This window comes from Nycticebus coucang, chromosome 6 (assembly GCF_027406575.1).
Source record: "Nycticebus coucang isolate mNycCou1 chromosome 6, mNycCou1.pri, whole genome shotgun sequence".
Classification (NCBI taxonomy): Eukaryota; Metazoa; Chordata; class Mammalia; order Primates; family Lorisidae; genus Nycticebus; species Nycticebus coucang.
Genome location: NC_069785.1, coordinates 129129715 through 129143877, shown reverse-complemented (window position 1 = coordinate 129143877; position 14163 = coordinate 129129715). Strand labels below are relative to the sequence as shown.

The following is a 14163-nucleotide window of genomic DNA, read 5'->3' as shown; positions in this document are numbered from 1 at the left end:
CAGATGCCTGCCACAACGACTGGCTATTTTTTGGTTGCAGTTGTCATTGTTGTTTGGCAGGCCTAGGCTGGGTTTGAATCCTCTGGCTCCAGTGTATGCGGCTGGCGTCCTAGCCACTGAGCTACAAGCGCTGAGCCTTGTGCTAGGATTTTTATAGAAAAACTCTTTTAATAGGCTTGGTGCCCGTAGCACAGTGGTTATGGCGCTGGCCACATGCACCGAGGGTGGCAGGTTCAAACCCAGCCCGGGCTAGCTAAATACTGACAACTGCAACAACAACAACAGAATAGCTGGCGTTGTGGTGGATGCCTGTAATCTCAGCTGCTTGGGAGGCTGAGACAAGAGAATCGATTCAGCCCAAGAGTTTGAGGTTGTTGTGAGCTGTGATGTCACCGCACTCTTCAGAGGGCTACATAGTGAGACTCTGTCTAAAAAAAAAAAGGAAGGAGGGAGGGAGGCAGGGAAGGGAGGCTCTTTTAATAGTAGCCATTGCTCATTTTCTGTAGAGAGATGAAATACAGAATAAACTCAAATCAGCCAGCAGAAATTTTTGAAGATATTCTTTGGGTGTTATCCTGGTTTCCTGACTTTTTTGTTTCTGGGAATTTCTTGAGTTATTTGGATGTAAAAGCTAATGGTAAACAATAATTTTATGAAATTTCTAACTGTTATGATTTTATTCTCAGAATTAAGAAAAAGAGAGAGCAACAACGTTATGCTGAAGAGCAGAGGATCTTAAGAATGAGCACTCATGAAGAAACATGTCCAAAGGAGAAAATGAGTCAGATGTTAGCCCAGTTACAACTTGAAGAAACAAAAGGAGCCAGAGAAAAACAACAGAGAGAAAAGGAATATCTAAGGTAATTTGAAAAATTCTGCATGAAAATTCTGACTCTAGAGGAGACTTAGTAGGAAGTTCGTGCTCTCATTTTTCTTAAAAGAGAATTGACTGTGTTTTCTCATACTTTTCCTCTCTTAGGGGTTTATAACTTCACCAAATTTCTTGATTGCCTAGTACTTCTTGGGAACAGCCCTGCAGTTTTCCTAGTACAAAAAGGAAGAGTTGAGGCACAGAGATATGAAATAGTTTTAATAGTTAAAGCTAGTTATATAATCAGGGTTCATGCTCACTCTCTTTCTAGTATTTCACTTCACCTGATCATACTTTATTTTTATAGATATGTAGAAGCTCTACGAGCCCAGATCCAGGAGAAAATGCGATTGTATAATATTACTTTACCTCCACTGTGCTGTTGTGGTCCTGATTTTTGGGATGCTCATCCTGATACCTGTGCCAACAATTGTACTTTCTATAAAAACCCCAGAGGTAAGTTTCTTGAAGGAATAGTTGTGGCCTAACAGCAATTTAAAAATCTATTAAGAATGACAGTAATCACTTCTTGGCCTTTTGGCTAAGATCAAGTGTGAAGAATAATGATAGTAGTAGTCTACCATTGGTTGAATACTTTGTCTTTATCAAAGACTATTATAAACTCTTTACAAAGGCACTGAAAGACATTGTACTGATTTATATTTTTCTTTGAGATGTTTTATCTTCTTGCTCCCATTTGTGCTGAGTAAGTATTTTCACCTCATTTCATCGTAAGAGGCCTTGAGATCCTTTTTTAATTGAAGACTATTAGAGTTTGCCTTATGTAAGTTAGGACTCTGTCCAGTTGAATTCTCTATTACCGAGATACTTTAATAGTATGTAACACAGAGTTATTTTCATATATGTACATTCGACTGCCAGTTCTGCCAGGAGACAGAGGCAAATGAGAAACGTATAAATTCCTGTCGGAAGTCTCAGCTAAAAAAATGGATCCCTTCCTATTGTCATTAATGTTTCTGTTTCCTATTCATCCTAAATATATTGATTTATATACTGTAGAGATTATATAGGTCTTATGTATACCATGAAAATACTGCCAGCATTTATATTTTTAGTGTCTCTTCTGTATGATACTAGTATCTTACTGGTCTTATGAATTGTATTTTTTAAAACACAAATCTGATCATTCCATCTCTCTATTCTAAACCATTGCAATCCGAAATGCACGGTATATTTGCCATATTTTCTCTTTGGACCCAAACCCTATTCTAGCCTTATCAAACTTGCTATTCCAACTACATGCCATTTGCACCTCACTCACTCACTTCTCGGCCTATAATTCTTTCCTTTACTCCTGCTAATCCTTCAAGAATCACCTTAAATATTACCACTTCTGGAAATCTTTTCTATCCTTTCCTGTGTAGGTATTCATTTATTCATTCTGTGATGACATTTTCTGTATGCTTCTGGTTTGGAAATAGTACATGGCAACTTAATTATTTTTGTGTCCATCCTCCTCGTTATCTTACTGTCCTCACAGAGGGCTTGTCATATGGTTAGTACTCAGTAAGTATTTATTCAGTGGATAAAGTTGATACTGATGGGACTCTGAGAAGCAGTACTGATGGGATGGAGAGTAGGAGAGGTTTAGAATTTGACTTTATTCACTGTGCTGACCTTTATTTGCAGCATATACTCGGGCACTACATTCAGTCATCAATTCCTGTGACACATCTGAGGGGAACTCAGCTCTTCGAGTCGCCATTCATAATTTTGCTTCTGCACACAGACGGACTTTAAAAAATCTGTAGTAAGAATCTGAAATCAACTGGTAGTATTTGGGCCTTTATTTAAAATCAACCCTGAGAGAGTTTTGAAGTGTATAGGTTGTATAATCTGGAAGGAAATACTGTCCCACATGACAACTGTCTTCATAATTAGATCATAAACCATTGTTTGTATCCCTGCCTTAGAACCAAGATTCAAAGTTGACTTCCAATCCATTGTATTGTTTTTGTGAACCATATGGAGCTTATTATTTTAAAAAGTGATTAGTCAGACAACTAAGATTTCCCTTACTTTGCTCTGCTCTCATCAGAAGAGGTCATGAGAAATCTTGGAGATTATTTCATTTATCATCTTTGTACAACTGTATCTTTGAGCCTGACAATATTGAAAATGCCTGGATGAAAAGAAGGTGATAAAATGCGTTTCTGAGCATCAATGGCCATCTGTATTACCACTAGCTTTTCTAATTGTGTATAAGAATTAGAGATGAACTTGATGCCTATTTTTTTCTCAAAATTCTTTCTCTCCTGTTTTTCTTTTAATTTATTGCCTCTCTCCATTCAATGACATTAGGTATAGAACTTTTAATTATATAATTTTTATTGCAAAAAAAGGGGAATAAACTCTGTTTTTTGAATACCTTTTATGTGAAATTATTATGAGGGACATTTCAGAAAGGGAATCTGAAGTCAAAATGAGTAGAGTTTTTTATCTTTAAAATATCTGGTGAATGACATGGCTAAGGGCAAATGAAATAAAAATTGCCATAGTTGGTATGAATTTGTTACTTCTTCATAGTATTTCCTGATACAAAACATGAAAAGGTTTAATACTACAAATTAAAGATAGTTTCTTTTCCCTACTTTCTCTAATGTACAGTGCTGAAGATACACTTAAGTTATGTCTCAAAAAATGCCTGAACCTCTAGCCAGGGCATTGAAAATAAGAAAAAAAAAAATACTCAAATGACTAAATTGACTGGTTATCTAGCCAAGTTAATTATTTGATTATATATAATGCTGATTCAGCCTTTAAGAGTATTATTTTTTTTAACAGCTCTATTGAGGTATAATTCACATGTTATATACGATCATATATAATTCACCCATTTAAAGTGTAAGATTTAATTGTCTTCAGTATATTCTCAGGATTCTGCAACCATCATCACTATCAAATTTTAGAGCATTTTCAATACTCTAAAAAGAAGCCCCCATGATCCAGCAATTCCATTTCTGGGTATAGATATATTCAAAAGAATTGAAAGAAGGACCTCAGGGCGGCGCCTGTGGCTCAAAGGAGTAGGGTGCCGGCCCCATGCGCCAAAGATGGTGGGTTCAAACCCAGCCCCAGCCAGAAACTGCAAAAAAAAAAGTAGGACCTCAAATAGATATTTGCATACCCATGTTCATAGTAGAGTTATTAACAAAACCCAAGAGGTAGAAGCAACTCAAGTGTTATCAGTGGATGAATGGATAAACAGTATGTGGTATATTCAATAGAGAATATTATTCAGTCTTAAGAAGGAAAGAAATCCTGTAGGACAAATACTGTTATATGAGATGCCTAAAGTTGTCAAATTCATAGAGATAGAAGATGAAATGGTGCTTGCCAGGCTGTGGCTGTGGGAGGAAATGGAGAATTTTTGTTCAGTAGGTACAGAGTTCTAGTTTTGTAGAATGCCAAAGTTCTAGACTTCTGTTTCACAACAATATAAATATATTTAACACTACTGAACTGTTATATACTTAAAAAATGGTTACAATGTAACCATTGGGCAGCGCCAAAAGAGTAGGGCGCTGGCCCCATATGCTGGAGGTGGCGGGTTCAAACCCAGCTCCAGCCAAAAACTGCAAAAAAAAAAAGGTTACAGTGGTACATTTTAGGTTTGTTTGTTTGTTTGTTTTGTTGTTTTTGAGACAGATTCTCACCCTGTGCCCTAAGCAGAGTGCAGTGGGGTCATCATAGCTCACTGAAACTCAGACTCAGGCTGCAGGCATCATACTGCCTCAGCCTTCCTATTCGCTGGGCTTACAGCCACTCAGCACGGCGCCTGGCTGGGTTTTTTATTTTTTTGTATCATTGGAGTCTCACTCTTGTTCACATAAGAATATCTGATCTCAAGCAATCCTGCCTGAGCCTCCCACAGTGCTGGGATAACAGATGTGAGCCACCTCGCCCGCCTAGGCTGTGGGCTTTTCCTATAAATGCAATATATGATATGTGATCTTTTGTGATTGGAGTCTTTCATTTAGTATTATATTTTCAAAATTCATCCATGTTATAGCATGTATCAGTATTTCATTGATTTTTACTGCTGAATAATAGTTTATTCTGTGGATATACCACATTGTATTTATCTGTTCATCAGTTGATAAGATATTTGGATTGTTTTCACTCTTGACTATTATAAATTACTGCTATGAACTTTTGTTCACAAGTTTTTTTGTAGACATGTTTCATTTCTCTTGGGTATATAGACCTGGAAATGGAGTTACTTGGTCCTATGATAGCTTTATGTTTAACCTTTTAAGAAACCGAAAACTGCAGGTGTAGAACACCAATGTCTTAACACTGCAATTGGGTAAATGAGGTGAAGGCTACGTTAATTAGTAGGATGTAAGCACTCCAATTTGTACAAATAATCAACAACAAAAAAGAATGAACTCGATTTTATCATCTATTACAGGGTACATAAAATAATTAAAGTATTTAAAAAAAAGAAAGAAAGAAACTGAAAACTGTTTTCCAAAGTGGCTGTATCATTTTACATTCCTAGCAGCAAGTGTATAGGGTTCAAATTCTTCACCTCTTCACCAGCACTTGACACCATCTGTCTCTTTCTTCCCAGAGGATGTGAAGTGGTGGTACCTCGTTGTATTTTTAATTTATCCGTTATATAGGGATTCAACTTTATTCTTTTCCATGTGGATAACCTGTGTCCTGGCACTGTCTGTTGAAGAGACTATTATTTGCTCCGTTGGAATGACATTAAATGTAAGGGTTTTATGAATTCTCAATTCTGTTACACTGATTTGTATGTTTATCCTTATGTCAGTACAATCTGTCTTGATTACTGTATCTTTGTGGTAAGTTTTGGAGTTAAGTGTAAGGCTTCCAACTTTGTTCCTTTTTAAGATTATTTGCTGTTCTGAATCCCTTTCTTCATATGAATTTTAAGATCCTACAAAATCCAGCTGGAATCCTGATAGGGATTATATTAAATCTGTTGATGAATTTGGGGACTATTGCCATTTGATCTGTGAACATGGAATGTCTTTTCATTCATTTAAGTTTTCTTTAATGTCTTTTAACAATGTTGTATAGTTTTCAGAGTATAAAATTTGCACTTATTAAGTTTATTTGTAAGTATTTTATTTTTTCATGCTATTGTAAATGGAATTGTTTTCTTAATTTTATGTTCAGTTTTTTCATCACAAGTGTGTAGAAATACAGTTTGCTTTTATTAGTTCTAATCATTTTTGTAGAGGGCATCTTGGGTTTTTTTAATGTATGTAAAATTCTTCACAGATAGAGATAATTTTACTTCTTTCTTTTCCACTTGGACTTTTTTTTTCTTGCCTAATTGCCCTGGCTAGAATATCCAGTACATTGTTATATAGAAATGGCAAAGTGAACATTCTTGTTTTGTTCCTGATTTTAGGAAGAAAACATATAATCTTTTACCATTATGTAATGGTCACTGTGGATTTTTCTGGATGCCCTTTATCAGGTTGATAAATTTCCTTCTATTACTTGTTTGTGGAGTATTTTTATCATGGAAAGATGTTGGATTTTGGCAAATGCTTTTTCTGCATCTATTATCATGTGTTGTGGTTTTTCTATTAATGGTATGTATTACATTAATTGGTTTTGAAGTGGTAAATCACTTTACATTCCTAGAATAAGTTGAATTTATTTTTGTCATATCTGTTTCTTTAGTCTTATATAATACGTTTTTGGCCTATTTCATTCCATTTTTCAGTTTAGTAATCTGAACTAGATGATTAGTCTTGTCTGATATCATGTTAGTAGAAGAATCATGATGAGATTAGATCTTGCATAGGATTAGGAAACTTTCAAATCTTCTTCTTTTAGGTTCAGCCTGTGAATATAAATTCTGACTGAGAATGAGTATGTGTTTCCATTATGATTTACTCATATGTAGACAATGTCTAATGATTTATCTGTGTGGGGTTTGAGAATGATGGAGTAGCTATAGCTAGCAGAGAGGAAGACTAAGTCCCATGACCCCTCATAACAGCAGTGTGAATCTTGTTTGAGTTGGATGAATGTGCTTTGGAAAGGAGCTGGAATTTTAAAAGTACTTTTAATTTGCAAGTTTATGAAATCAGAGTTGTAAGGACAAACTCTACCATTTTTCTAGGTTAACATGAATTTATGAGACAGAAAGGCCTAAAGGTAAGAACTGAGCGTAAATGAGTGGATTTTGATTTCTAGAGTGGAGATGATGGGCCGGGTAATAGGATGAAATTTGGACCCAAAATTTGAAGTGAGTGGCAGGCATTTTGATTGAAAAAAATCATTGAATAAAATGAACTTTTTCTAGGCAACTGTCTCATTTCTTTACTTTCCTCAAACTTCAGATAGGTTTTTTTTCTCATGCTCAGCCTGTGTTGGTGTAACACTTTCTCTGTCACTGAAAAAACAAGCAGTCAAAAGGGGAATTCTTCCACGAGCTCATCAGATCTGCCCACCTACTTGCATCACTTAGTTCCTATTAATGTGAATGAACTATTTGTTCTCCTGTCTTAGGCCTACCCTGACTTCTGTCTAATTTCAGCTCCCTCCCACCTACTCATTGCTTTAGCATTTCTTCCCTCACTCTTCTGTATTATCAGTTTTTTCCTGATACTCAAAAATTCCTATCAGTATAAACCTGTTGTGATTCTCCCGTCTTAAACACCAACCAAATCAAAAGAAGAAAGGAGATAAAACACCACTTTTATCCCACCTCCTTCAGCTGCCACCAGACTTCTCTGTGTCCTCCTATAACAAAACTTGCTGAGTTGTCTATACTTCCTGTTCCTATTCCTCTCCTCATATTTGGGATCTTGAATGCATTTTAATAAGACTATTTGTCTTTACCTTTTGGATGAAAGTACTCTTATCAAAAACATCCATACCTTTGCTAAATCCAGTGGTCATTCTCAGAATCTATCTTACTTAATCTATCAACAAATTAAACATAAGTGATCAATTTTTTTCTTTTTGAAATACCTTATTACCTGGCTTCTATAAAACCCAAGCTTCTAATTTATCTTCCATCTTCAACTGGCTTTTACTTCTTAGTTTCCTTTGCTGTTTTTTCCCCCCATCTCTAATCTCTTAACATTGGAGGGTCCCAGAGCTCAGTTCTTGGACTTCTGTTCTATCTTGCTTTTCACTTGCTCATTCAGTAATCTCTCCTTGTTTCAGAACTAAGGATCATTTATAGACTGATAACTCCCAAATTTGTATCTGTGGTCCAGACCTTTAGAACCTCAGACTTTTTTTTTTTTTTTTTTTTTTTTTGAGACAGAGTCTCGTCATGTTGCCCTCGGTAGAGTGTTGTGGCGTTACAGCTCACAGCAATCTCAAACTCTTGGGCTTAAGCAATTCTCTTGCCTCAGCCTCCCAAGTAGGAGGCTCCCAAGTTGCGCCCACTACAATGCCTGGCTATTTTGTCTGTTGTGGTTGTGGTTGTTTAGCTGGCCTGGGCTGGGTTCAAACCTGCCAGCCTTGGTGTATATTGCCAGCGCCCTAACCTCTGAGTTACAGGTGCCAAGCCAGAACCCCAGACTCTTATAACCCTGACTGCCTACTTGATTTTTGATTTTCCACAAATTTGCTCTTATTACAGTCTTCCTCACATCAGTCAAAGCAAATCCATCTTTCTAGCTATTGAGGCCAAAAGCTTTGTAGAAATCATTGACTCCCCTCTTTGTCTCTGTCTGACTCTCTTGTCCTTCAATCACTCTATCGGCAAATTGTGTCAGCTCTAACTTCAAAATACAGTAGAGCCTCCATAGTTGACCACCTCCTAAGGCTAACCTAATTTTCATAGACCAGGCATGTACCACATGTACTCAGCCCTAGTTCCTTGTGTTGACCAGTTTGTTCTGGCCCCTTGAGCAGTCAACTTATAGAGATTCTACTGTATGTTTGTGATTCACATTACTTCTGCCGCCAGATGCCTAGTGTAGACTACCTTTACCTCTCTCATGGATTATTGTAAGAGTTTCCCAAGTAATCTTCCTGCTCGCACCTTGTATATTTTCTCCATACAGCAGCCAAAGTTAACACATCCCCTAACCAACTTCCTGATCTCCATTGCTACACACACTCACCAATAAAACCATCCAACAAAAAAATGTTTTTCTTACTATAAATAAACTACAAAAAAATGTTTCCTCCCTCAATAAATAACAACTCTGTCTTCTATTTCTTCTGGTCATAGAAGTGTGGAGTTGCCCTTCACTCCCATCTTTCTTAAATAACCCATATCTAATCCTTGTTGTCCCTTTTTTGAAAATATACTCAAAATGTTATTTTTCAGTGCCTGCCTCCTTACAACCCTGGCTCAAGTCATCATCATGTGTCACCTGAGTTAGTGCAATAGCCCTTCCCTCACCCTGTTGGTTTTCTTACCTCCGTACTTGTCCCCTATAAATTAACTGTTCTTAGCACAGTAACCAGAGAACAGTCTTCAAAATGAGTCAGATCACATCACTTCCCTGCTTAAAGCCTCTTTGGGCTATTCATTTTACTCAGGAAAACCATACAGTGTCATACAAGGCCCTATAAAACCTGATCCCAATTACTTATGGGACCTTTCCTACTGCTATTTTTCCTTTTGCTCAGGCTTCCCAGCTACATTGACCCTATTTTCTTTGGACATTCCAGGGACACTTGTGCTTCAGGGTTTTTTAAGTTACGGTTTGCCGTGCCAGGGGTCTCTTCTCCCTCGGGTGTCTGGCTCACTTTCTTGCCTGTTTCAAGCCTTTGCTCATATATGCCTTTCTCAGAGGGCCTTCCCGAACATCTTCTTTCAAAACAGAACCTTCTCACCCACTTCCAAACATCAGTGCTCTCTATCCCCGTTCTTTATTTTGTCTTCATAATACTGCATGACATACTTGCATTTTACTTAGTGTTTATTTTCTCTCTCCACTAGATGGGACACTTCACGATGGCAGAGATTCTTTTCCGGCCTTGTTCAATGCTGTATCTCCAGTTCTTCAAGCTATGCTTGGCACATACTAGGCTCTTAATAAATATTTGTTAAATGTCTCTAAAAAAAAATAATAAATATTTGTTAAATGTCAAAAACTTCAAATACTCCTATGATAAGTAGTTTTACCTAATGTGGTCTTCACTCAAAAAAGGTCATTAGGAATCGCTTTGCCTTGTATTCCATTTCTTCACTGCCGTGGTGATTTAGTGCAAATAATTGAATTTCTCTAGGCCACAGTTTTCACTTTTATAAAATAAGAACGTTATATACTAACTGATCTCCATCTCTCCTGTAGCTCCAACATTCTGTAGATTTATTAATTATGCGTCATACCTTTGGCCTCTCATTTTTCAGTGCATCACTCCTCATGCTATACGGAGGGCTCATGGTAGGTTTTACTTGTGGACAGTGAGATAAGGGTAGAACAAGTTCATTTTCCTCTACTGTGACGCCAGCACTGATTGCATTGTCAGTGTGGGTGCAATTTTTCTAGGTTAAGGTGGAGTATGAAGGCAGAGCAGAAGGGTTTAGGAGAGTATGGGAGAGTCCAGCAAGATAGGCACAACCCCATAAGAGCTTAGCTCTGGCTCTTACCCAGAAAGGAACTTCATTAATTTTCAGAATCCACACCAAGAGATGGAACTGTGTATGTGATAGCAGCAATTCCAAGATTATGATAGTAGCAGGGGATGTAAATGTACCTGTTTTTCTATAATAACCATCAAAAAGCACATGCAGCATGTTTTCCTAAGCAGTCCAACCTGAAACATCTTGTACCAATTGCTTTGATTTAGTAAACTTGTGTATTCTCTCCCTTGCATTGTTTCAGTATATTACTTAATTGTCCAGGCGTCACCCTTACCTATTTAAGCCCTTTTATGATGGGCAGGAATAAGATTGTCAACAACTTTATTGACTATAAAGGAGGCTAAAAACTGCTGCTTTCATATCTTCTAGCCATTTAAGATGTGAAAAAAGAAGATAGCATGGTTTCTTTATATATATATATATATTTTTACTTGAGAGTCTGTTTTTGGAAGAAAAATGTTTCTTTTGGTTTCTAAGTGTAGTGACCATAATTTTTCTTATGTTGTACCTTTTTTCATGTTTCTTAGAAAAAAAGCATTTGGAGGATTGAAAGTATTACAAAGAAAGGCAGAAGCAAGTATCTTCCTGAAATGCTGGGTCCATTCTACTGGGCAAAAAACTTTAACTACGTTGATTTAGATTTTTAAAGTTCCATTACAGTAGAAATGAATGGTCCATCTCTGGTCTTGCTCTCCGTATTACTACTACTTGAGGAATCTGCCAATGAGAAATCGGCAGATTGATTCCTTTTGATTCAGACGATTTGGTGGTGTGCCACATGAGTCATCTTTCTAGGCCCCAACTTCTACTCCTGGTAGAAGTTACCACTCAATGCTTAAACATCTACCACAATAATTAATGGATGGACTTACTAGACATGGCCATCATCTGAACCCACAAATCTACCTTAGCAACACTAGAAGAGAGAAGTAGACATTATGTGCCTAGTGATATGACCCAATGTGAAGCATGCAAGGCTATAAGGTATTTTTGCCAAAAGAAAGAAGATTGAAACTGAATTTAAACAAACCTTCCAGCCTTTTTCATCTGGGTTCTGGGAGGAAATTAAGCCATAATGTTGTAAAGGAATCTATTTTATATAATAAATTAACTTCTCTCCTGTTCATCTCCAATGGTACTAGTTATGTTCCATCCTTGAAGGGACCAAGAAATAGTCATTGAAATCATTTTCTAGTTTAGATGATAACAATATGTAAAGACTAAAGCTGTGACAATTCTATTTATAGGAAATAGTGAGACATAAACAAGTTAAATTATACCACAAGAAACAGAAATCCAAATAGGGGTCATTGTATAGGAAAACTGGCCCAATTTCTTCAGCAAGTTAATGACTTTGATTTAAAAAATGGAGAGCTGGCTCTAGATTAAGAGAGATTTGTAGAGATGGCAACCAGGAAAGATTATATATGGACCTTATTTGCATCCTGATGTGAGAAACAGTCTGAAAAGGGTAACTTTGAAGTAACCAGAGGAATTTGAATACAGTCTAAGTGATTCATTTGGGAAGTGTGATGATAGGATTATGGTTATGTCTAAGAAAATATACAGAGTGGATATGAAGTGTATGGGGATGAAATAAAATATTTGAGATTTACTTTAAAATACAGTAGAGCCTCTATAGTTGACCACACCCCTACATTGACCACCTCATTGAGTTGACCTGTACAGTAGGCCTCTTTCCTTACATTGACCAGTTTGTTCCACTTTCTTGTTACAGTGAAGTTACAGAGGTTCTACTGTAATTCAATCAAATGAGACAAAAAGGCGATGAAGTAAGTATAGCGAAAGCATCAGAACAGTGAATCTGGGCACAGGTTTGTGGGGTTTCGCCATGCTGTTCACTCTGCTTGTGTGTATGTTTGAATTTTTTAAAGCAATTTATTTAAAAAAACTTAAGCCTGAAAAGACTTTGTTAGTGGCATAACTGTCCTCTCCTCCTTCTCAAATAACAGTATGTTTGGATGAGAAAGTAGTATCCCTTAGTTCTTGGATTTTTGACAGCTTTATTATCAAGCAGTAACTAGAACCTAGAGCCTACAGTGTTTTATAGCCTTTACATAAAAAAGACTGATTAAATAGCAATTGGGTTCATTCCAGAGACTAGATCTATATGAAACTCCCTGATGTAGCTCCTACCCAGTAATCAGATAGATACACAGTTCCCTGGTTTTATCAAGGGTATCTGGTGAATTCTAGGCATATAAAAGTTGAGAAATCAAGGATGAAAGAACATGGAAACGTGGAAATCCTTAGGATAGAAATGAACAACTATTTTGTTCTTTTAGTAAATTTAAAGTAAATTAAGGCTCAGTGCCTGTGGCTCAAGCGGCTGAGGCCCCAGCCACATACACCTGAACACCTTAGCCACTTGAGCTACAGGCACCACCCAGTAGTAGTATTTACTTCATAGAGTTGTGAGAGTTCAACGAGATAGTTCATATATAGTGGTTAGCATAGTGCCTGGCACGGGACAGGTACAGTAAATGTTAGACACTACCATCAGAATTACTATCTCCATTACCATCACCACCACCACCACCATTATATGTCCTCTCTCCCCGGTTCTTGTTGTTTAATAATTCAAGAGACAGGACCTTCTTCTCTTACATTCTGTACATGGAATCCTTGCTATTTCAGATATTTTAGCCAGAATGAGCTAGTTAGGCAAAGGAACACCAGGCTGTCCAATTTGGCCTTTTGTATTACTCCCTAAGAGAAGTTTTCTATGTCTCTGGGTGACGTTAGCTTTTGATGATATTAGCCTTTAATTTGTATTTAATTATTTGATTTTATTCAGTGGTCCAACCTATGTGGAGCCTTCTTACCACTAAAACCAGATTTTTTTGAAGGTGGAGGATCAAAGGAAGAAAGAGTTTACCAAATGGATGGGTGTGTCATTTAAATTGCAAATTAGCACACCTTCTTTATTGCTCACCCTGAGGGTTAGATGATACTGTGTTTAAATCCTTCCTGGTTCAAAGCTATAGGTACCCTCCTCTGACAAGTTCCACCCACCTTATCATATTGCCAAGATTGAGTTATGGTTCAGCAGGACGAGGACGTGTCTACCCTGTTTTCCTAGGTGGGTACAGTAGTTTCTCTAAGGTGTTCAAAACAATACAGCTTTTTCTGTCACACGTTGGGACTTTAAATACTACACATAAAACTTGATTGTGATACAGCTGTCTTTTAGGGCTTAGGGTCAGGTAGTCTTATTACACGTGACTGTAATTTCTTATTCTTACTTTATAAGTAATGTGGGCCAAAGATGGTAGATTAGTGGAGACCAGGAACAGCTGAGACTGAGAGGGGGATCACACAGACACAAGGCAAAGAATAGGACTGAGACTGAGATGAATTATGGGAGAATTACAAGTTAGAGCAAGATTGGAGCTTGAGCCAAAACAACAGGCATCAGTAGCTTAGCTACACGTGGGTCTCTGGTGACCAGAAGGTATTTATTATTAGTCTAGTAGACTCCATCAAAGAATGGGATCTGACATGAGTAAACAGAGCTGGAGATTTAGTTAATGCTCTGCAAATATGCACCTTTCTAAGCATAACACCTTCTGCACCCCTTGCCTACCTTTACCTCTTGACCCTTCGCAAAATGGAAGGTATAGATGAGTAGCTGTTAATGAAACTTAGTTTGGCTCCAAAAGTCAGAAAACAATTGGATCCATCTCACTACCTACCTAGC

The 14163-nt window shown here is 37.2% G+C and overlaps 1 protein-coding gene across 3 annotated transcripts in view; it reads left to right on the top strand.

Moving 5' to 3' along the window:
* CCDC15 (coiled-coil domain containing 15) overlaps window positions 1-6519 on the top strand; it is an 86501-nt gene extending 79982 nt beyond the window's left edge. For all 3 annotated transcript variants that reach the window (XM_053595149.1, XM_053595150.1, XM_053595148.1), the window contains 3 exons: window positions 687-860; window positions 1179-1327; window positions 2522-6519. In XM_053595149.1, the coding sequence (XP_053451124.1) occupies window positions 687-860; window positions 1179-1327; window positions 2522-2643 (445 nt within the window). In that variant the 3' untranslated portion in view covers window positions 2644-6519. The remainder of the gene's footprint in view (window positions 1-686; window positions 861-1178; window positions 1328-2521) is intronic.
* The last annotated feature ends 7644 nt before the right edge of the window (window positions 6520-14163 follow it).